At 41.7% G+C, this 24,774-nt stretch overlaps 1 protein-coding gene and 1 long non-coding RNA gene across 2 annotated transcripts; one reads left to right on the top strand and one right to left on the bottom strand.

Annotated features, from left to right (window-relative positions):
• Positions 1–529: 529 nt before the first annotated feature.
• METTL14 (methyltransferase 14, N6-adenosine-methyltransferase subunit) lies at positions 530–24,179 on the bottom strand. The gene is made up of 11 exons (XM_056357377.1): positions 23,994–24,179; positions 23,563–23,651; positions 22,760–22,847; positions 16,872–16,952; positions 16,398–16,485; positions 13,800–13,890; positions 12,070–12,211; positions 9,695–9,787; positions 8,181–8,297; positions 5,279–5,489; positions 530–2,030 (listed from the first exon to the last, which is right to left on the bottom strand). Exons 1-11 carry the CDS (start codon positions 24,057–24,059, stop codon positions 1,717–1,719), a joined length of 1,380 nt encoding a protein of 459 aa, XP_056213352.1. The 5' UTR covers positions 24,060–24,179; the 3' UTR covers positions 530–1,716.
• Positions 19,525–22,748, top strand: LOC130157584 (uncharacterized). The gene is made up of 2 exons (XR_008824944.1): positions 19,525–21,178; positions 21,214–22,748. It is a non-coding gene; the product is annotated as an uncharacterized LOC130157584 (long non-coding RNA).
• Positions 24,180–24,774: the final 595 nt, after the last annotated feature.

The following is a 24,774-nucleotide window of genomic DNA, read 5'->3' as shown; positions in this document are numbered from 1 at the left end:
ATTAAAGGCTGGAAATGGGAATCAACATCATCTACTAACAGAAGGGAGAAAAAAAAAAAAAAAAAGAGAGAGAGATTCAAGAGATATCCAGCAGCACAAAAGCAACCTTCCTAAGGTTAAGCACCTCCAGCATTTACTTCTCAAGTAAAAACTTGATTACGGCAAAAGCATGAGGAAGTTTTCTTCCTGTGGCACTTCTGCCAGCTGCTGTTCCATGCAGTCTCGGGCAGGCCGCTGCATCAGCACTACCCCTAAAACACCCCGCCCCCAAATCCAGCTGCTCTTCAGGTGTGCATGTGTAACAAGAAACAAACGGTCACCCACAGTCAACCACAGACGAGCTGTTTGCACTTCAGCAGGCCCATACCAAGCACACTGCTGAGGCCGTGGAGCTGACCGCCCCTACAAAAGTCTGTGCCAAGATTTCATGATCTTTTACAACAGCAGGGAGGAAACCGTGGTAAAACTTAGCAATTCCAAAAAGGCAAGGAGAACAAACCCACAAAATATTAAGAAAAGTATTTCAACATTAGCTTTGATAAACAAGTTTAATAATCCACCACTTTACAGGACAGTTATTTAAAAGCTAGGCTTCAACAGAGAAACACTGTGATACTTAAAAGCCAGTTTTCAAAAATCCACACCTAAGCCTGAGATGTCAACAGCCAGGTTCGCTCAGTCTACCACGTACGGACCGAGAAGTTCAGAGTTGTGGTTCTGCTAAACACAAACACTGCACATACCGAAGCGAGCTGCTTGCTTTCCACGCTGTACTCTGGAGCGGGCCACCAGCGGCCCACAGGCAAAGCAGAGCCCTCCGTTTGATCACCACACCCTCGCTGCCCAGGTGACCCTTTCAGGAAGCACTCACATCACCTCACGGTTCCCATACGACCTCCAACAAGGTCTACTACTTGCCAATAAAACCGGGTTTCCCTACCAAAGAACAAGGCTATTATGAACAGATTCTGGGTGAAAAGCTCTCCTCAAGGAGCAATCCAGACCTACACAGAAGTTCCGGACCGTACACAGCTTCTTCCTTTCCGTGAAACACAACACATGACTGCACAGCATTACCACTCTCCCCCCTCCAGACATGAGAACAAACACCACAAATGAAAAATAAATGTGTTCCCTATTCCCAGGAATAATTTGGGAAATTTAAACCAAATAAGAAAAAATAGAATTCTATTTATTGTTTGCTCCTTGGTTTCAGAGAAGTTAAAACAGGTGTCAATAAAGACACAGACTTTTTCTTCTATGAATAAGAGAGTAAGTCTGCTACGGCCATGCAGTTGGGCACTGCGATTCCTGCCCTTTCCATCATATTAATCCGAGCCAGTTCGGACCTGACCCTCTAAAGAAGGAAGAGGAATCCATGTTCGGAAGGAAATGAGTTTCAAAAAGCCCACATCTTTCAAGTTTCTGAAGGGAAGAGCAAGGATCTTCAGTCCTATCGGTGCTTGGAAGAAACGGCGTGCCCAATTTGCCAACCAGTAGCTGTCCGGAGGCCGAGCTCAGCACCATCAGGGGCAGGTGAGGCGAGTGCAGCCGCTCACTGAGGGCAGCCTATCTGCCACCGCTCGCACCGAACACACCATTAACAGTCCTCTAGCCTGAGTCCCCAGAATAAATCACTTTAGCAAAAACAAGACTAAGAAAAAGTATGAGAGGTGAGGCATAGGCCTGGGGGAAGGAGCAATTACCGACCAGGCATCAGCGGGTGGGGAAGCCTCCTCTATGGGTACCTCCACGCCCCCCTCTGAAGCCACCCCTCTCACCCCGAAAGTTAGTTCTGTTCCGCTCTCTGCCCCTTTCTCCTCGGCCCGCTGAAGTGCCTCCTCTTCCTCCTCCCCGTGGAGCACCACCTCCACGGTCAGACTTGGACTTGGGTGGGGGGGACTTGGGCCGAAGTCTCTCGATCTCTTCGGTGCAGCCGGTCAGGTGCGAATTCGGAGCTGTGAAGTATGAAGAGTACGTTTCTGCATTGAAATTGCTGTTTGTGAGCGTGGGGCCTACGGTCAGCCAACCTGGGGAACAAAAGCAGAGTCAACAAAAGCAAGAACAAACTCCACGCTCCAAGGCCATTACTGTCTGTTTCCTAGTAAATGAGCGCTCTAGTGATAAGAGACACTTGTCCACGTGTCCCCTGTACTGAATGGAATGAAAAGGTCACCTCTGGAAACACCAGAGTTGTTGAAAAGTTGAGATTTTAGTTTGGCGTTTCTTTGGAGAAGGGCTTCTTTTTTTTTTCATTATTATTTTTTTTCTTTACACATGGCTATGGGAACATTCACACTGTGGTTTTGTAAGTCCCCTTCTCCCTCCTTCCTACTTGTTCTTACACCACCGCAATGTTTTCAAGCCCCTCTGAGACCAGACTAAACCTGATCAGTAAATTCATCTAGTTTAAAAAGACCATCCTCCGCCTCCTTCTCCCCTTTTTAAAAGGCATTTAAACTTGGGTTAGATAATTTTGTCTCCAGAAAGCAGCTGTGACAGCGCACGTAGGAGCACAGCATGCTGGAAGCACAGACCTGGAAACACAATAAAATAACGATTCCATTGAAGCCCACATGATATGAAAATAGAGCCTAAAGAGTTAAATTAACCTGTCTATGCGCAAACATTCAGGGGGCTCCTCAGCTACACCAAGTGAATCAAGGCAGGCAGACATTTAAAACAAGCACATTCCTTTTCATATTATGAGCTAAAGTAGTTTTCGGACATAAAGTGGGACTCGGACCACTTAACAATATCGGTGGGAATTCAATTTTCAGTTGTATCATATATTAATGAAGAAAAACGTAGCTTAGTGACTCAAAAACATGCTTATAAGGAAAAGAAGAATTTAAAAAAAAAAACCAAACCAATATCATTGCTCTCTTTACCTTGGGAATTTATGTAACATTTACCTTGCTTCCTGCACATTAAAAAAAAAAAAAAAAAAAAAGGGGGTGGGGTGGCGTGGTTTAGGACTTCATACTTCACAGCGCACTGTGAGGATCTGTGATGAGTACAGGATTTGAAGTATGTAATGCAATTCCAGGGTGACCACCACATTTAAAAAATACAAAAGCTGAATCAGACTAAGCTGACCCTGTGGGACATTAACGCATGAGCATTCACCCGCAGCGGCACTGAAATAATACCCGAACGTCTCTTTCTACAGAACAGCCCCCTCCACACACAGACACCAGAACAGCCCACAGAACTCTGACTGACATCAGCATTGACATTCAAGCCAAAGGCCAGTCAAAGAATAAGAACGGCCAGTTATCACTGCTCCATAGTTGTATGAGCAAGAGAGAAACAGCACCTTGAGATTTATTTAGGTAACCTGTTACTTGCAGCTTGCACACTGTTATACATCCTACTCCAACTGCAGTAAAAAGAGTAAGCACGTTTTTTTTATAGCATTCAGTACTGGCATTCACGTGCAGCAGCCCAGGCCATGTGTCTGTTTCTCTGTCATCCAAACTATTCACCTGTACGTAGGGGAAAGCAGCGTTACACAAACTTGCTGAAGGAACCTAAAGCAATCGCAGCCATAGCACCTGCCCCCACATCCCTGCCACCTGTTTCTGAAAAGGGCCTCTGTTACCAGCAATCACTCAGAGACTGACAGTATCCATCAGCCCCCAGAGTACGACTGCACTACCCATAACATGAGGTATAGAGTCTGTCAGCTCCAGCACTCCTTGGTAGTTGAAAGAAAGAGGACTGCTGAGCTGTATTTCACACTAGGCTTTCGTGCAGGAACATCACTGACAGCAGACACAAAAGTCTAAAAAAGGTGTCAAAACAGATTCTATTCTTCTAGTCTCCATTTTCCTGCAGTGAAAGTCCTTCATCACTTATGCATGATAAATTGCAAGGCCTGACCATCAAAACAAATAAAACGCAGCTACCTTCCATCTGATTCATGTATTTCTACCCATTTTTTTTATCATGCCAGCTGCAGCATCCACTGTAAGACACTGCACCTTCAGATACTGGCAACAGGACCAGCACTAAGCTCGCGGGGATTTAAAATCAGTTTAGAGACAGAAATCATGCTCCTGAAAAGCATAACCACATGGCACATGGGGGAAAAAAGTAATTTCAGCTGAACTTTGTTATACCTGCTGATGAATTAAACACAAACAGGTGAAAACACTGGTTAACCAAAAATTATTTTCTGAAAAAAATGACAGAATTGATAGTTGTCATAGACTTTCCAAACAACAGTTCTATGACTGACAGATCCTCATGTAAAACAAAAAAGCACCTCCCTGAGATCTGCTGTCTGACCTATGACACACACAGAAACTTCTTTAAGACACCGATACAGATTTTGCAAGACAGAGAATTCTGCTACACTGTCTTGCACGTGAGACATTTCAATTTTTAGAGCTAGTGTAGAGTTTACTTCAATATTAAGTGCAAAAATAAAAGTTTACTAGAAAGGAATAATTCAGAAGATTAACCTAAAAGGACAGAAATTCTACATTTCAGTATTCCAGCAGAAAACAGAATAATTTCAGCATTTATCTTCAATTAGAACATGGACAACACAAAAGCGTAAAGGTCTTATTGTTTGAGCAAGTATTTACTTCTAAAAATGACTATTTATAAACCAAAACTTAACAGTAAGCAACATTAAACTAGATTTGTGACTTGGTCTTGCTCCCAAACATAATAATAATAATAATATTAGGAATTATAACCTAACTGTGATATCACTTCTATACGATGCTCCTGCAACACAGGCTCAGGATTCACCGTCAGACTGAGATTCTGGCGGAGAAAATACGCATGTGAGATCTTTAGCTCTAGCAAAACTTTCTGCTATTTAATCACAGGAGACAGAACATTACCCAGAGCAGAAGTCACTTTGCTACTGTCACAGCGCTGGGAGAACTGTCAAGTGATGCCACAATCCCTCTATTGCTGAACATTAGGCTGGTTAGTTATCTGAACAGGAGGGTGGGAAACCTGGGAAATTTCTCCGTCCAGTAGATTTTCTTACTCCTGACTAGAATTCCACAATGGAGCAGTCACCAAGAAAGCTCACCTGGCTTTCTGTGGTATCAGAATCCCGTGGTGGGGGACATGGGGTTATAGGCAGAAATGCAGTTACTCAGCTGGTGCAAGTCCTGGCAGAAGAATCATGCATTAGGATTAACCACTACTGGCAGCTTCTGTCAGAACCCATCAAGTGGTCTCAGATGATGGAAGAGGGTTAATGAAGTAAATTAAAATTTAAGTGTTTGATAGAAAGAAACTTAACAGGTACCTGGTCGAATCGTACTGTCCCTTCCAAAAAGGTGAAGGCGGCGGCGGCCAAGGCAGAAATGCTCAATGATGTGAAAAATCTCTACAGGTTTTTCTATGTTGCCAATTTCAGGCTCTTCTGTGATGATGAGGTCAATATCAACATTAGCATGGATGAAGTCACCATCTGTACTGCGACGCACCGTTCCTTTAATGCCCATGAGGCAGTGTTCCTGCACACACACAACACAGAAGAGTACCTGTCACATGCCACACATACTGCTACAGCACAGGTGTCCATGGTTTGAGCACAATGGAGAGAAAAGGAAATTCCAGGCAGAGTAGATTCTAATCTTATACAGAGAAAAGTCTAAAGCATGAACTAGAAGAAAGGAACAAGCTGGAACTACCCAAAGTGCCTTTTGAAAACAAAGCAGAAAGTAGTTTCAACCGTCTGGCTTGATAAACTACACTACAGAGTGGTAAAACTCAAATGGAAGCTGAGATATTTGGACTTCCTCAGTTACAGCAAAGTTAGAGCTCCAAGTTGGAAAGGCTGAGAAATCACCACAAGGAACAAGTACAAGGTACGGCATGAGTGATGGACTAGCTCCTCATTATGATTAATGCTTGCAGCACCATTCTGATCCTAACTTTAGTCATACAAATACTTTTCAGAGTTCTCAGTCATAAAACAGCCAGTCAGTGAAAATAAAATGTACTCTTTCAAGTTGTACCTCTGTTACAAAAGTAACCTTCACCCTCAAGATTCCTTTCTAGAAGATATCACTGCATTCAAAAAAGTAAAATCACTATCAAACTGTCAACGCACTCTCTGTCAACTCCATCAGCATTCATTCAAAATGTTCTTTTAACCGTAAGCATGCATTGCCTTCCTTTCCTCTGAAACACCGTGGATAAATTTAAGTGACTAGGATTTAGAATCTATGAATGAGGAATCACCGTAATTGGTACGGGATGAAAAGAAGGTTCTACATACTCATTTCAGAGTTCTGTTTCTGGGAGTATAAAGCTCAGATGAGCTATTTCCCCCAGTATCATAAAACACTGACTCGTTCAGCACCACCAGACAGGTCTAAAAGAAACTGCAGACGAGAGTATGTAGGATCACTTCCAGATTTTTGGCAAGGGTTTTAAGAGCGAGCAAATAAATACAAAAGGCAGAACAGGCGACCTATCAAATCTGTGCAGCTGGTCAGCTGCACCCAAGCAACAGGCTTTCCATACCTTAAGTTTAACTAAAGGATACTGCTAAGCAAATTGCCCATCAAGCAAAGCCTCCTAAATCTAGTATTCAGAGGAATAATCCAAAACATTTTGTTCCCGTAACACATGGAATGCCATTCGTTACTACCTTAGACACTACAACAGGTGGCACAGCATAAAGCGTCCCTCTAAAGAGATGCCTAAACTAAACATAGTAAGATAGCATTTGCTGGTGTAATCACTGGTAAATACATCTTGCACAACAGACTATTTATTTAGTCAGAATAAGCTAGCTCAATTTTCAATGTTTATTATAGTGACCTCAGCCCAACCCTTGCTCAATAAACAGAGAAATTCTCTAATGATAGACATTATTCTCCTCCGTTAGACAAAGTCCCCCCCAAATCCTCCTGTGTTACTTTTAACCTCTCCCTCGTAAGTAAGCTGCACATATTTGCAATACTATATGCAATCAACATGCGGTATTTATACTTATAAATGCTTGTAACTCATGGAACACTTTCAAACAAACTTCAGATTAATGCAAATGCAAGTCAAAGAAAGATTCCAGAAACCTTAAAGGGAAGTTTATACTCCTAAAAATAGCAAAACCGAGACGGGGTTGAGGATGTTTAATACTAAGGAACAATTAATCGATGCGGAAGAAGACCTGAGGTTAGTGACACTTCAAATTATTAACTGTCAGCCAATGGTCTGTTTGCAGTAAAACTGCCACGGTTTCACCCACATATATACCCAAAACAATTCTTCATGAACCCTGTCTACATTTTTCTAAGTTTTTGATTAATGTACATTTAAGTCTCTTATATCAGAATACTTTTTTTTTGCTCTGCACCTTCTTCAATAAATATCCTCCAAAACACATCATTTAATTTAAACCAAGCTGACCGATTCAGTCACTTGTGCATTCCTATTGTTTTCAGGATGTCAGGAGATGCTGGCTGAACAATGGTCCCTCAGTCCTCTGTCTTGGTCAAGCTCTGGGCACACACCTGCACATGTGCGTTCAGAACCATCAGCCAGCCTTCCAGAGCTATTTTTTATGACCACACCTATTTATAATCTACGGTTTTAAAGAATTCTTTTGACGTTAGATTTAGTCAAATTCTGCTGCTAAGTTAGTTCCATCCAAAACGGCCTCCTCCACCAGCAAGTTTTCTCCTCTAATCTGGAAAGGAGCTCACATTTCACACAAAAGTGATTAACTAAGTAGTAAGACTAGCTGCCTACTTAATCATTCACCCATAACCAAAACATCCCAGAAGTCAAAAACATTGCAACGTACAATAAAATTTTCTATTCAGTTTCCATCTTCCCTCTCAGGATTTCACTCTTGTTCCATCAATCAATGAACCCTCCTCAGCTGCCTGCATTTCAACAAGGCTCAAAAGAGGATTACAGAGATCAGAGATCTGTAACAGAATTTACCCAGCAGTGCTAAATGCAAATGAAACTTCTATACCTCACACTGACTAAAGTCAAGAAGGGGACAGAAGTTCAGCGTTCAGCCTAGGAATATGTTTATTTCCATATAGTGTGCTTTGCAGAACAGAACTCTGAAGTCTTCGTGTCTGCTCTCCCAAAAGCAGGTCCCCAGCTGCCGCGGAGCACCAAGTGTTACATTAAGCATCAAGAGACAGAATGGCAACAGAGGACAAATTGAGCCAAACCTTTACCTTGGTTCTTTGGAAAACAGCCTTGGGGTCTAGAGTCTTGGTCTTTCCAGGATTGTTTTTATTCGTTTTAATCCAACAAATGTCCTCACATCTTCTGTAACCCCATTTGCGCAGACACTAAATATTATAAACAGATAAAACAGTTCACGCTACACCAAAAACTTCAGTAACCTCAACTGAACACTCATACAGGTACTTGATTTTTCTTAAAGCATAGCTAGAAGAGAAATTTGTTATAAATGAATGAAACAGTTTACTGGCATGACTGTACTATGTTTTGTCAAGCTACCCACACACAAAATTAAAAAAAAGAAAAAGAAAGAGGCTTATGGGCATATTGACTTAGCTACGTATGACACACACACTCCTTCTATTTTATTTTTTAAATATCTAACCACTGCACAGATCCCCTAAGGAACTATGTGTGCATTTTTAGCTAGTGACACTTAACCTAATCAAAATTAGTCTGAGCAATGTCGTGATCAGCTGCCTTGGCCCTGTCTCCACTAATACACCTGCGCTCTGGTAGTTTTTCACATCGATGTAAAATTCTATAAATGGGAAGATAAATAGCCAAAAGCCTTTGCTACCACTTTGTTGGGTTTCCTGTATTTGTAACAAAACCCCAAACCACCAAAACATACACCAACAAAAAACCTACTCGCTTTCATGACTTTTTAATACTTAACTCCTCTAAGTGTCATCTTGAAAAGGGAGGGAACTGGGCATCAAGGACTCAAGCTCATTTCGCTGTTGCTGTGTTCAAGAGCTGCCCAGCTACTTGAGTGTGTCTGTGACCAAAATCAATCTGAAACAGCCACTTTAACCAGCCTCAGAATGAAAAGCAGCTAATGCAAACAGATTAGTAACTACACGTCGTCCTTTAACACATGCCGTATTGTTTTAACAGAAAGCACTGCTCAAACTAATCAAAAAATGTGTCAGCACAGCAAAAGCCAGGTGGGAATTCTTATTCCACCACCCCCAACACAAGCGGTGTTACTCTGGCATACGGAAAGATTACTCTAAAACTCCAGGACCTTATAGGGAAGTAAAGCTTTGTGGAGTTCACCAAGAGTAAACCTACTTAAACTCCAGGTGTTTTCTGAAAATAAGCAGTGCTACAAAACCAATTTTATCTCACTTTATGAAACAGTAGCACCTTTCTACTAGCATGAATATTTCTGGCAGAAAACTATTATGTCTTCTGTTAAAAAAAAATAATGTTGCACATGCACTCAACATGGCAACCTGCTTGCATCAACCAGCCAGCAGTACGGCTCTCTAGACCATGCAGAGCTATGCCTCCTCACACAGGCACAGCAACTGTATCTAAACAGTTAATCCAAGCAGTAAATTAAGTTCATTTAATCCACTTAAAATTATATATCCTCTACCATAGTAACAAAACATGTCTCAGCAGCTACAGTTGAGAATTCTATGCAGAAAAAGTCAACGATAAAAATAAACTCTTAAGCCTGTCCCTGATAAATTGAATTAAAACATCATCTTACCACTCGGCCAAGATCCAGACCCTCGCCTGAACCACACCACAGAAACACAAATGACCTTGGGGCTGCAATTTCTTCAATTTCCAATTTCATGATCTAATAATAATAATAAAAAACCAAGTTTCTGAATTAAATATAAATCACCAATTATGTTGGGAAGAATAATTACTAGGTGTTGAAGCATTGTCACAGAAACCATCAGGAAGCCCTTTCATTAAAGATGTTAGCCTGTATACCATTTATGGCCATCCTCTTAAAAGTGTTTTCCAGACAGTATGTTGTAAGGGTTACCTTATCAGTACCCAAGTGCATGTTTTCAACATAGCTGATGACTGCCTTAATTACTCTCTTTAACAGAAATTTTATCTGCATAGACAATTCTAGACTTAAAAGATTAATGCAACCCACATGATTTCTCTCCTCCCTGCCTCCAAACCTCTGCTTCATTTTATCATTCCACTGGTATAGCAAAAAAATCTAGTAACAGCGCAATAATGCTCTGTTTCTTTTCAGCCCCAAGAGTTACTTACATGAAGACACATCATAAAAAAGAACAGCTTAATTCCTGTTACTGTACAGGAAAGACTTTTTCTCCCCTTTCACTTTCAGGAAAAAAGCAGCAAGAATTTATCAGGACAGTGGCTCAACAATGGCAAATGAGTAACATTCAGGATGCAGTAACTTCAGATGCAAAGCATCTGTTACTCATTACAAGTTGAAAAGATTCATCTGTAACTCGCTAACACATCAAATCAAGCTTCATTCAGTGCCACTGTGAAGAAAAATAATGCATGAGAAGCCATTCTAAGAGAATTACTGTAACTCCCAACTAAGAGGATGACTCCTGCCTCCAACACTCGCAGTTTTCCTGTCAGGATGGACTGTTTTTCCCCACTGGGCAATGCTGCCAGGCACCATTTTTGCCTGATGTAACAGACTGGTTAACACAGAAGCTTCCTTAACCTGTAGTTACCTAGTCTCTTATCACAGGCACCAATACCTTTGTTTTCAACTTCATTTCTCAAAGGTGGATTGAATTTTCTTCTCAAGATCCTTCAGTTTAACTGATTCTGAAGCCCTGCATGTGCATGCTTCAGCCTAAGGACAAACTGCATCTAACAGAACACAGCCAAGATAATCTCAGTAACAACTGCTTCAATCTACTGATTCACTCATGGGATGACAAATCTGCTGCCAATGCAGCCACAAGTCCTGCATGCCTTTCAAAGGGGGTCTCTAAATGACAGGTATTTATTAGCTCTATATTCCCACCCATACGCCTGAACCTAAGAATGCCTGATATGGTTATGCGAACATTTTTAAAATCAGCTATTCCTCTCTACTACAGACACGTGTTTTGTTGTGGTGGGTTGCTTGGGTGGGGATTTTTTTCACTTTGTGGTTTTTTATGGGTTTGTTGTTGTTTGATTTAAATGAATAAAGTGTAGCTACACCGCAGAGCCAGTTTAATTATAAAGTTTTTTTATTCATTGCCCAACTGGAGGAATTCTCCAGTTCTATCTTTAAGACAGGCTTTGTACCATCAAATTGTCATGCTCAATGACATGCAGCACTTCACAGCCTCCAGCCCTCACCTTGCTTTTCCAGAGCTAACTTTATTGAAAAAGATGCCAAATGGAGTTACTTATCAATACATCTTGAGTGTTTCCTTCTTTACAAGTACCTACATGCTACAGAAAGAACTTAAAAATCCTTTCTCTAACTCAATTCTCTAAATTTTAAAACCTTTGTATTGAATAACAGCAAGGGAGTACAAAAATACAAGAAAAGAATTCCACAAGTAAGGCTTATCTATTTTGTTAGGCTTCTCAGGATTACAATTGGTTTGACTCTTAAAATTTTCTACCAAACCAATACTTTGGTGAAAGAACGTGTGTCAATGAAGCGTATTCACCTACCCTTTTGACTAGAAGACCAGCATCTGAAAAAGCACACTTTAAACATCTCTTTGAGAATTTCAAGAAGCAAGGGAATATTTACTATGGCTATCTGAATTTCAGCAGCAAAACCCAAACAGGACAGAAATATCAGGAATCTGAGGGTAGGGAGAAAACCAACTATGATTAGACTTAAGTTTTCAACTAGGCTCAGGGAGAACAAAAAGGTGAATGTAATTCATCGAATTCCTCCAAAAAAAAAAGTCTTTTTAACACAAATAGTGTAGGCATGCATGCAATATAAAACTTTGTTTTTGTAAGAATCTAGACTTCTCTTAAAAAAACCAAACTGACAACCAAAAACAGATCCCATTTTTCCTTAAAACACATCTCTAAAATGTTTTGATACCAAAATAAATCCTCAAACTATTTGCTTAAATACATGTATGAAATCCTTTTCACAGCAAGAAAACCACTTACATCATCCCAAGTCCAACATTTTTCATTGGCAGTAATGCCAGTCTCTCGGTAGTATTCTTCCAGTGGTGGTTCCAGGAGAATCACATCAAATTTGGACTTCAGTTCCCTAATATCAAAAGCTTCCAAGTCTGCTTGTAAGTACCTGTTTAAACAAAAGACAATATATTGCTTGGGCAAGTTGTAACAGTGAAAATTATACTCCACACAGCACTTCTGCGTAGCCAGTTAAGATTCGGGTCTCCTGTGTAGCTAACATAGCACACACGCACTGAATTCAGAGGAGATGCATAATGCATTCTTACTAGGCCGGATGCTGTTGCATTAGATTTTTGTTAAAGTACTCTTTCTCAGTAAACACTTTTGAGGATTCTAATTTAGCAAGCAGGAAACAGATGTCCACACAGACCATACAACAATACCTAGTACAGAATCACTGATTTTTCTGTACATCCATGGACTATATAGGAGAAAACATCAACATTTAAGAAGCAAAATATTCGCTGCCTGGCTAACAGACTTCTATTTTGCTTCACTTTGTAAAGTGGCATAATTTTAGAATTGCCATTTAATATATGTTATGTTCAGAAAATACTGAATACTGGAGATGGGGTTACTTTTCATATAGTAGAAATATATTTCGTTATCCCTTGTAACAAAAGCACAATTCCCACACACGTTAATTTTATTAAATACACACTGAAATGCACTCTTACAATTGGCCTCCAGTCCCACACCAATCACTGCTGTATCACTATCAAAAAAATTACGCTGCCCTCCCCTCAACACCCTTAACTTTAAAAAATCTGATTAGCAGACCACCAGCTCCCCCTTCCCAAGAAAGCGTCCAGAAAAGATTATTATGCCGTAAGTGCATTGTGTTATCAGAAGGCAGCATTTAATTACTATTTTTTCCTCTTTCATGCTTTAAGGCTAAGAATGGCAAAATGCATCTAACTTCAAAATAGCAAGTTGAGTTTTGCAGTTTGCATCTCAGTTGTTCAGACAACTATTTCAGAGTTGTTCATGTGACTGTCATGGAATCTTGCTATTTTACTTGGTACAGATTAGGACTAGAGTATTTTAAAAGCATTAAGTTCACATTCAGAGGTTCAAATTCCTGGGAGTAAAATGCTGCATGCTGTCACTGTGTCTAACGTTCAGCAACAACTCAAAAGTAATACAAAGTAAGTAGGACAAGTCACTTCCAGCCAGCCTAAGCTATTTTTGGTCTTAAACTACAAAGTAATATCTGATTAATGGACAATAAGATAACAGCTGAACATTTTACAAAAAAAAAAAAAAAAAAAAAAAAGATGCTACAAGAACAACTGAAGTTATACTAACAAGCCCGTTTTTAAAAGCTTTTCTTGTTACTGTAAACTACATGATCTCATGAGATTCATGACCATATGATGTTCTTTTAGTTACCAAGTTGAAGCCTGCAGCCCAATCAGTTGACAGTTCTCCCTTAAAAACCAAGGCTTTAGATACTATATATAATCACACACTGGAAAGAAAATCTAGTTTATACACTATATTAAACATCTAGATTAAACTAACAAAACCAAACGGATCTTATTCTTCTGAAGTTTCAGTTGATTAATTTGTATATACAAACAGAAACAGAAAATGTAAATTCTGAGCAGGTGCTAAAGATAGAGATTTGCAAAGCAGACAGCTAACTTCAAACAGGTCTGGAGAAGAAAGGCATTTTCCACAAGAACACTTACATGGGAGGAGTGTTAGATTTAGATATCAGCTCATCCTTCAATCTGATGAGCTCTCTAAGTTTTGGATATTCTTCAAACCTATCTGCTAAGCCTAAGAAGAAGAAAACATGAAGTTAACAACTACTTAAGAGAGTAATTCTGTATCAGTTAAGCATTGTCCAGTATTCTGAATAGGTCCAAATGTTAATACTTAGCCTCATTTTAATTCTTGTTACAACAAACCAAACCCTCCAAAGCAGTTTTTTGTTCAGTACTTTACAAAAGCCTCCTGCCCTCACCCAGCTAATCAGACATTACTAAATGTAGTGTCTATGCTCTCATCTCCTCTGGAGCGCTACAGTGATCAGAAGTTCACAACTCCTTTTATCAGAAGGAAAAAGTCTTTCATTTAAACTAAAAGTGCCAGAATGATGAAAGTTACTTTGTTATCCTCCTCCATCCGTAAGTTTATATGAAGATAAAATTAACATTCATTTACAGAACACTCTCATCTAACCTTTGAAGATTATTTCTGAGGTGGCAGCTGGGGTGTGGCTGGCTCCCTCAGGCAACCCTCGTATTGAGATTTGGCACTCTGGTGTCAGTCATGGAAGTCTGAATACATGTATATTTATTTACTGGGTTCCTAGACTTAGCTTTAAGATGTGAGGTTTAAAACACTTCATATGTACAGAATGCAAACAAGAGAACCCTAATTAGGTTTTGTGCGGCAAACTTTTTTTAAAAAAGAAAAAAAAAACCAAGCGAACTTCTCAGTACATACACTCCCCCTTCATAAAAGCATAGGCAGTATGTTCGTTGTTATTGTCAGCAGTAGGCTCAGCACAAACCAGAAAGGTACCGCTTGCACCTCCCAAGCAGTATCAGTTCAGCTTTAGTAGGATTTATTTACAAAGCCTCATGTTAATTTACATTTACAACTTTAAATAGTACTAATCCGGGGGAGGTGGGGGAGAATGGACCCCTGCCAAACACACAAACCACCCAACCCTTCATCTCTCTCTATACTTTAATTCAAACTTCTGAACTCTCAACCGTAGCATCACACTGGTAAAGCACAGTTCTTTGAATCTAATATTATTATCTCTTACTACACGTGCATAAAACACTCAAAAGTTATCTTCATTCTTTTCCTTAAATACCTAACATCTTAAAAACACCACTGTGTTCTTCCAATTTCCACTGCTGTGTTGCTTCCAGCCAGTGCAAGTCAAATACTCCTGACCAGAAGAAGCAGAAGCCAGTCATCAGCAGCTAAGAAACAGACACAAAAGAATTTTCAACCAAGATTACTTCAGCCGTTAAACAAACAAACCAAAGCAAAACCCTAGGTCTCTTCCAACAGCAACATCAAAAAAGCTGTAACTGGCTCTTCTGGAACCACTACTTCCCTAGAGCTTTTTGCAGAGTCACGCCCAGTTATGAGGCAGCACCTAAGCAGAGTTCTGATTGTCATGTAGAAAACGTACGCTAACCATACGCTAACCAATATGCAACTAGACATACCTCATCTCTAATAAAAGGTCTAGACTAACTGCTGCCGCCACGTTCCTTTCCGTATTAACACTCGTACAACAATTTGACCTGCCCCTTTCAAATTCTTTATGCAGCAGAGAAGTCAGAGTAACATGGGCTGCTATTTCTTTGTACTCATTTCAAAGAACAGAGTATAACTATTTTAAGTATGTAACTGAAGCACAGGTGCTTCTCAGATAAAGACATAACTGAGACAAAACAGCCCGCTCTTCATACTGAACATCCAGATAGATTTCACGGAAGCATCCATGAAACACAGTGAGGAAAAAACTAGCTGCCTCAATAAGCAACAAAACCTTTTTGGGCTGGCATCATTAAACACAACATACTTGCCCTGACCATCTTAACCTTGTTAAAATTCAGAGAACTGTTGCAGAAAATTGCAGAGGGAGATGTCCTGGGTTTTTAAAACGCCAAGTAACTACCAGGGACCCATTCTGGGAAACAGGACCAAAGGGTACGTTAGTTTTAGAAATACTAAACTCAGACCTAGTAACATAAGGTTTCAATAACAAGTTCAGCAATGGCTCGATGAACATGAACTTAAAAAATAACATTTCTCTAAAGTCAGTAATACGTTGGACCTTCTAATAAGTTGTCAGCAGTTACATACTTCAGCTGGTAAGTATTATCCATATTGCTTATGGAGTTAAATGTAAGTCTCTTCCATACTTTACACGTTAAATGCATTCTTGGAGGCAATTCAGTCCAGGAAACAGCTAAGCAGTAATTCAGTTATTCAAACTTCCAAAGGTTTCAAGATCCGCTTGCTAGACTTATCTACTGGAATCAGTAGAGCTTAGTTTTGAAAAATCTTCCTGGTTAACTACTTTCTAATAAAACCAAGAATAAGAGCAGCCTGGGCATTAATCACCTCCTAACTGGCTAAAAATGAAGTATTTTATATAAATTTATATATTGATATGAATGCACACAGAGAGACAAAACTATGAAGTATGTGTGTATCTGCATTTCCCAGTCACTGTAAGGAATTGAAAAGGGGAAGAAAAAGAAGTGCTATCACATAAAATGAGTTATCTTCAAACAGGAACTATGGCATACCAACATCTCTGATGAAGTTCTGGGGTCTGTGTCCCGTATCCACAAAGTGTTGGCAATAATCGTTGTGTGGATTTAAGCTCTGAGTACCCTGGAGAACAAAAGGGAGTTCAGTGAGAGCAACAGAGAGGTAAATGGACATACACACACTAGATGTGTAGTCTGATAAATGAGAAAGTAACATATTTTTTTTTTCAACATGCCCTTATAAGTTACGCAAGTCAAGACCATCATTGTTTTTTACTTCCAAATATGACCCGCCATTACTATGGCTCACTGTAAGTTGACCCAGAGCTTTAGTCCAATCAATGTATACAATAGTTACAGTCTTATCTTTCACAGAGAAGTTCCATACTTGTGAGTTCCAGTCAATCACTTCATCCTTTAAAGCTGTATTTCAAATACCGTCAATTGCAGAACTAGTTTAACACAATTATGCCAGCTTTGACTAAATTTCTGACTGCAAGAGCAGCTCACCTTAAGGAAGGTACTAGAATCTTTGTAAATCTCTTCTTCATAAGGCAGGTTCTCTTCATCTTGCTGCAGCTCTACTTCATCCTTGGAAACAAAGCAGGTGTTACAGGTATGCAAGATCACACTGTTTCTCTCATTATGATTCTGCTTCTTACGGAAAGAAGCGGGCTGTCTACAAACAGAAGTCTCCTATAACAGTATGACATGAATGGCTCCAGCTCCAGTTTTGGGGGTTGCTGTCAGGTGGTGTGGAATTACTTATTCCCAAAAAGGTCTGCCTCTCTCATTAATGAGAACAGTGTTACTGGGAAAGAATAAAATAAGAAACCTTTCATTTCTAGACCCTGACAGTGTAAACACTGTTTTAAAAAGTATAAACTTTAAAATTTTGTCCCCCAACAATTTCACTCCTTGGACTAAGGCAAATGGTATCTTTTGTTGAAGTTCTGTAGCAGAACCTTTGAACGTTTCACTCAGTCACCTTCTACATTCCAACCTTGGCAAGTGAAACTCTCTTCTCTATAAAAATCTGTCAAAGTCCACATTTTGCAGAAACAGCACATGGTACAAGGCAGTGTTTCATTTGGACTGTCCTTAAAATTAACTTTAAAATTCCTATTTTGTAGTCTCAAAAGTTTTAGAAAACGGGACTTCTATTGCAATTTTTGCCCCAGTTAGTGCGTCACCAGCTGTTCATTTTTGCCCCAGTTAGTGTGTCACCAGCTGTTCATTTATCAGATTTCTGAAGATTCAGGGATGTATCACACTGACACTCAACATCCAACACAGAACTCAGAGAACAGAAACAGAGACTCACTTCTTCATGTCACTTACTATTTTCCCATTGTTCTTGAAACAACCCAGTATATATATTACATTTAATTAAGACTGAAGAACCACTAAATAGTATCATCTACCATATCTTAGTATGATAGTAGAATGCATATGCTCTTTCATACATTACTGATTGTAACAGAAATCTTAAATCAGTTAATATAGTGCTTCATGTGAGAAGAAAAGCAGTTTCAAAGCTGAAATAATAATAAAAAACCACCAACACATTTTTAGCACACTGAGATAAAAGGAAAGATGGGGAACCAGATTTCTCACAGAAAAGAGCAAAACTGCTCCCCCCGACATGTATCTTAAATCAAAAGACACAGAGAAGAGGCTATTATTACTGCCGCATTTACGCTATGCTACATAAGCTGCCTGAACGCAGTATGAAAACATAAGTGCTCTCCCCATTCGGATCCCTCTAGCTGTTGGAAATAAGCTCAGTCTTCTTTTGAAACTGGAGCTTTGCACCAACTTCTGAAAGGCCTGCTGTGATTAACATGTCACAGATTCCCTTTCCCTATTATTCAGGTGAGTAACTTACAGAGATAGAGGGTGTTTTTTTTGTTTAACCAGACCAAAAAGAGAAGGATTAGTAACAGGAACAGCAACAGTGTTTACAAGGAAAAGGAATGAACAGCAGACAAGCAGCAGCAGCAACTGTTACTCAGGGGAAAAAAAAAAAAAGGCTGAAAGCTTGAGTTTTACTGAAAACTGCTTACGCCGTCATAAGTTTACACCTGTTTACCCTCTTCCATCTTCCTCTAAATCTTAGCCTTCTGATGATGTGCACTTGTTAGATACCTACTTCAGAATCATTCCAGTTCTTCTTATGCCTTCATAGTGATTAAAAGAAAAAAAAAAAAAGGGGGGTGTGTGTGGGGTGTGAGGGGTGTCTGTTGGCTACAAACAAAAAGCCCACACCACCAACTTCCAAAGGGAAAAGAACACAAAGCAGAGACAGAAAGAAATTAACAGTAACACAAGACCCTAGGTTCCTGTACATTAATCATCCTTGTTTTCCAAATCTGGCATGTTGTTGCTGAGTTAGGGAAACAAAAACTACCCACAATATTCAAGCATACAGTTTTTTCAAATAACTAGAGATACATTAAGCAATTGTCATGATTCAACTAAGTAAGATTTTCCCAGTTTCCAGAACAACGGCATGGAAGCATCCCAAGCTCGCAGGCCACTGCTTGCCGAAACAAAGTAAACCAGGGCTGTATCAAATTAGGTTGGCGGACAGCAAAATCAAACCACATGTGTTTTTGTACTTCCTACAAAGTTAAAACCCCAGAACTCTTGGCCACAAAACACTGTTGATACCAGACACACAGGTTCAAGCAATTGAGTAAATTCACCTGGGGATGGGGAGAGGTGGAACAATAATCACAACTCTCAGAAGGCTACGAAAAGCCTGGCCATGGCAGCATATAGTCTAGTCCCATCATCTGTCACTTCCAAATACAGACCAAGGAGCTCAATTAGCCCTAGTACAACCATTACAGTCCACAAAAACAAGACTACTGTAGAAGTTCTTTAAAACCACTGCTCAACTTTCTGACCTTAAAATACCCGTTATTCATTTTTGCCAATAATGCGTCTCCTCCCCATACCTCCCACCTCTACTGTTTGCAATGCAGAGTCAGGCTCCAAGAAAAGTCAAGCTGGCAGCAGGAAGCTTGACAAGCACCCTTGCTGCCTTTTATTTTCGTATCAGCCTGATGCTTACTAAGAACTGTCACTATAAACGTTACACTTATTCTACAAAAAAACCAAAAAAACAAAAAAACAAAAAGAAAACCACAAGACCAATAAATAAAAACATAGGTTTTTTTTTTAGATTACAAGATCTGAATTTTTTTTTAAGATGAAAAGAACCAGATGTTCTTAAACAGCTGAGAAGATTAACATACTTTGTCTTCCATCTCAGAAACTGCTCTCGCACTTCTCCCATATAATGAAAAAGTCAATGTCACTGTTCAGCCTTCTCTCAAAGCACCAGTGTAAGGCATTTAAGTGTCATCAGCTCACTTCACTTTCCACTTGGAACACTAGAAGCTGACAGAAATCCTCTAAAATACTCAACTACGTATGTTTAAAGGTTTCATCCCCACACCCACACCCCCTGCCCGTGCAGACCTTGTGCCATCACACTGCACCACAGTAACAAGACCGTTGTATCTTCATGGTAACCCATCTGTTTTGCTGATTGACTGGATACCAAGCAAAAATGAACTCCAAATCAAATATAAAAATAAATGCAGTTTATTATATTAAAATATGACATAGGAAAATAGTATGCAGTATGATAAAAGGGAACAGTGCTAGTTATTATGCAAGGTATGATAAAAGAGCAATGGGAGCGAAGCACCAAATCATTCCTGCGAAGTGTATCAGAGGCTAAGAAAAGGGCACATCACTGATTACCCCCCCCAATACCCCTGCCCAGGCCCACACTCTGGCTGCGCAGCCCCGCTGCAGCTGGCATCAGGAGTCTCTTGGTAACTGGGAAATTCCTACGTGGTGCATCCACCCATATGTGAGGCTCCTGGCCCAGTCCTGGAGCCTGCACACCTTTACACTCAATGAAAAACAACAACCAGTTTACACATACACTCAATTTTACAATTACAACATTACACTCGTGTATGCAAACTCTTAAGTTTATGCCCAGTGCAGGAGTGCACTGTCTCATGGTTTGTAAGGTTCACACATGCCAGGGATGCAGCCAGACACCCAAGTGTGCTGGTGTTACCACCGTGACACAGCTGCACGCAGTATCTGTTGTCTGGATGGCCCTGCCCACATCTCACTTGTTCAGGGGGCTCAGGACAAACCCCACCTGCTCATTAAAGTTGTCCTTGAGCTCCCTGTCCAAGTTAAACAATTTCTAATTAAAGACAATTTTTTTCCATAAGCAGCAATCAATTTAATAAACTTTCACCACACCATCTTCACCAACAATTATAGCTAGATGCTTGCGCTCCAGCTAGAGCGGTTGAGGTTTGAGGACACACTCACTTCCACCAAATCTGAAGTCAGGACACAGAAATTTTAAACCACTTCAGAAGGTTTAACTGATACCATCACGTAGAACCCAACACTGCACGTCAGGGTTTCAGAAACATATGAGTGACTTTGCATTGGAAATACTTACCTGTAATTTTTCTACCAAAACTGGCAAACTTGCATTATTTGTCTGCAACACTAACAGCTAAGTCTATTATTACTTTTGTCTAAGGAGTATTAAACAATCCAATAGGGCCTGATACCACAAAGATCTAGATTTTTGTATTAGTTCATATTACAAGACTAAATTTAAACAGGCTCAAAGCACTAAGAAAGAAGTTAACATAAATACAAATGGGATTTTACTAAGTTCTTACATCCTTGCCAATAGAGAAGAATTAGCAATGTCTGCAGAAAACAGCTGGTGGAAGACTCCACTATAGATGTTCTACTTGCAGGTTTCAAGTTTCTCAAATAGATGTTCTACTTGCAGGTTTCAAGTTTCTCAAATCTATTCATCAGCTCAACTGACGGTCCAAGTCAGTATCATTACAATATTCTTCAATTTCAACAATATAAGAAGAGTCTGGCCACTCGCAAGGGGTTACAGACCACCCTGGGGTAAGTCTTCTCCATGCTAATGGAGAAGGCGTTATGGATAAGATTCATATGCTTTGTCAACTGAAGTGACTTATCCACATCTATTTCACAGAAAAAAAAATCAGTTGTTTAACCACGTACTTTGTGAATGAGTAAAATAAACTGATAGGAAGCATCACTAATGTGAGCATAAAAACCCCAGCTCACAAATAGTGCATGTACTCTGCAAATCCCTTCTTTGCGATGGCACCTTAACTGGTTTGCTAAACAAGTTGTACAGACTAACACTTAGCATGTTAAAAAGAAGTTCTGTCCATTTACAGATACCTTAAAATTCAGTAATCAAAAAGTGTCCTGTCATACTTTTTGTTTCAGTAAGACATAAAATAGACATTATTACTGAAAGATTTATAAACCTGAACGCAAATGTGTGTTCACACTACCAAGGCCACATATTTAAAAAATAACTATTTTTAGGTATCCATGAGAATAGCAGACATTGCATTATGTCATAAATCACTGACCTTGATTCTACTTAAATCACAGAAGCAAGGTTATCAGGACAAGGAGAAAAGGAAGAGGGAGGACATATATTGCAACAAGATCACAAAGCAGATCAGAAAGACAGCTGTATCACAACCATGTCTTTGACCTCCTTTCCTTACCACTCACATTAGCCAAAAGATCACATTAGATATGAAACAGGAAATCTGTCAAATAGCTCTTGGATAAGCATTTGAAAAATGAAGGGCATGAGAGTTTGACAACCACTCATTCTTCCATGACCATGGAGGCGTTTTGTTTTGTTCCTTAGAACTGAACTTTTCCTGGCTACTTTGGACACTTCAAGCATAGCACAAACCAAGCCTCTGCCATTCCCTTAGAATCCCTTATTTGTTCCATTCCTCCAGAACCGCACTCCTTTGCGCTTAACAGGCAGGTCGGAAGACACCCTCAGCCTCCCTGTACCTCATCCAGTGGCCCATGCCTCTTGCTAAATGCAAGCTTTTCTTCTGACACAAAGAATTTCTGGTAAAGAGTTTTTATTTTCTTGTGTACCCAAGCACACATGCATTTTACCACTTCGGCCCACCCAAGACAGCCAGTCACAGCACACTGCCATTCCCTGTAAGCGCTGTCACTTAAGCCCACCTCCTCCCAGGAGCAGCACTAAATTAAGCCTCCATACATTGGGTTCTGGTCCATGTACAGTTCACTGCACCTAGGAGACATTTGAAGGCAAGCACTTAGTGTCTATGCTCCCTCTCCTAGGTATCTGCAGTAGAAGACGTCAAGGGAGATGCCACTGAAGGACATATATTTTAAAGTATTGATACATATATGTTTTTATTTATATGCACCCACATACTGTATAAGTCCCTCAGAGACACATGAACACCAAACAAAAGTAACTGTTGCCTTTTTTTTTTTCCCCTTACCTTATACTCTTCAATCTCTTCCTCATCAGCCTCTCCCTCATCTGGGTATTTGCGTTTTGCATTTGGTGCAGAAGTATCATAAGCGGCCCTAAAAGTGTCCAAAAAAAATTCCTCATATAAGACAATTTCTCCCTCCGGAGAGAGCATTTCAAAAATCTCTCATAATCTGACGACTACACGTTTCTGTGACAGGTTTGAAATTATTTTGAAACCTTGTATATGAGAAGTTGTTCCTCTCTCAGTATATTTGAGACCAGCACAACTTCTCAAAGACAGGTCTTCTGAAAAGGTACCTCACTGTGTGATTTCTCTGTTCTAAAAGGTACAACTTATTTTAACCAGTCGTACCTCTACAAAACGAAGTCCGCTCACACAAGAAAACTGCTACTAAATTTGAGAATAAGCACCAGCTACTGTGTCCTGGACGTGTCTGTTGTTCTGTAAGAACTTTTTAACAAAGTTTCCCCGTAACTGCTCTGGGCAAGTGTCTAAAGGCTCTAGGCCAATGCGGATGGCACAGCCTAACCTCACACCTCAGTCCTGCTCCACAGTAGCTTTTTAACACAGGAAGCAGAAGTTAGCCTTGATTTCCAAACTGCTACTAGAAGCGAGTGACTGAACCCCGCTCCCCTCATCTGAAGTTCAGATCCAAGTAATTAAAGCGATTTTTGTCACCAAATTGTGCATTTTTAAAATACACGGCAAGATTCCCGAGTGCTCTCTGGAGCGCGATCTCCTGCTATTCCCAAGGCTGGTACCGCCGCCGCCCCGACTCCCAGCAGGAGCTGCCCAGCGGTACTGACCGGCACGTTTCCCGCGTCTCGGCGATCTCCCGCTGCTCCTCCTTGCTGTTGAGCACGGCGCCGATGCTGTCCGCGTTCTCTGCTCCTAGCTGGACAGGGGCACGGCCGACCGGCCCGCGGTTACCGCCCATCGCCAGCCCCAGCCGCAGCCGCCCCAGCCGCAGCCGCCCCAGCCGCAGCCGCCCCAGCCGCAGCCACCCCACCGCCGCGCCCCAGGGCCGCTCGTCAACCCTGACCGGCCTCCCCCCGCCAGCGGCCCCCCGGGGCTGCGGGGCCTGCCCGAGCTCCCCGCCGGGGCCCGCCGCAGGACGCCTCCCTCACGTTCCCGCCGGGCGCCGCCGCACAGGCCCGGCCCGCCGCCCCCTGCGGAACCGCCGCGCCGGCGGCCCCCTCGCCGCGGGCCCCGGGAGGGGGCCGGCCCCGGCCGCTACCTGCTGCGCCAAGAGCTGCCGCCGGAGCTTCTGCCGCTCCCGGATCTCCTGCAGGCGGCTGTTCATCGCCGCGCAGCCGGCCGCCGCCACACCGCCTCGCCGCGCTCCCGCCCGCGCGTCACTTCCGTCCGCTCCGCCAGTGGCGCGGCGCCGTGGCGCGGCGGCGGCCGTGAGGGCTGCGGGCAGCGGGGCCGGGCGTGCCGTGCCGTGCCGGGGCACGGCACGGCAGGGCAGGGCAGGGCTGTGCCGTACGGCAACCCGCTGGCTCCGGGCTGGTGGGAGCCGGCCCTCCGGGCTCCCCCGGAGCACCGCAGCAGGCCGCTTTCCTCTTTCCGTGCCATTTCAGCGGCTTTCCGGTAGAGATGTGAAATGCATCGCCGTTCAGGCGCTGCACGGTGAGGGTCCATCTCAGGGCGCCCTGGCAGCAGCTGAGCACAGCCATTGGGGAGCCCCCCTCAGCCAGGCCTGCCCTGCCGGCACCCCCTCGCTGCCGTAGTGCCTGGCGCGGGGGCCCGGCCCCAGCTGTGCCCAGCTGTGCCCTCGTCATCCCCCCTGCGGCCGCCGCGCAGCTCCTACCCGGCGCTCGCCCTGCCACAGCCCTCGCACCCCGGCCCGGTCTCCCCCGGCGATCTGCAAGTCAGCCTTCAGGCTTTGCCCACATCTTCCTGATTAAGAAATTCCATTTGGGGGGAGTTTTTGCAAAAGCATTTTTCATCGGGTTTTTTGTCTCTTTCCTGCTTCCTCCTTTCCACCTTCATATTTATTGTCTTTGGATGTAAGT

Source organism: Falco biarmicus, chromosome 1 (assembly GCF_023638135.1).
Source record: "Falco biarmicus isolate bFalBia1 chromosome 1, bFalBia1.pri, whole genome shotgun sequence".
In the NCBI taxonomy this organism is placed as follows: domain Eukaryota; kingdom Metazoa; phylum Chordata; class Aves; order Falconiformes; family Falconidae; genus Falco; species Falco biarmicus.
This window is presented reverse-complemented; position numbering and strand designations above follow the sequence as displayed.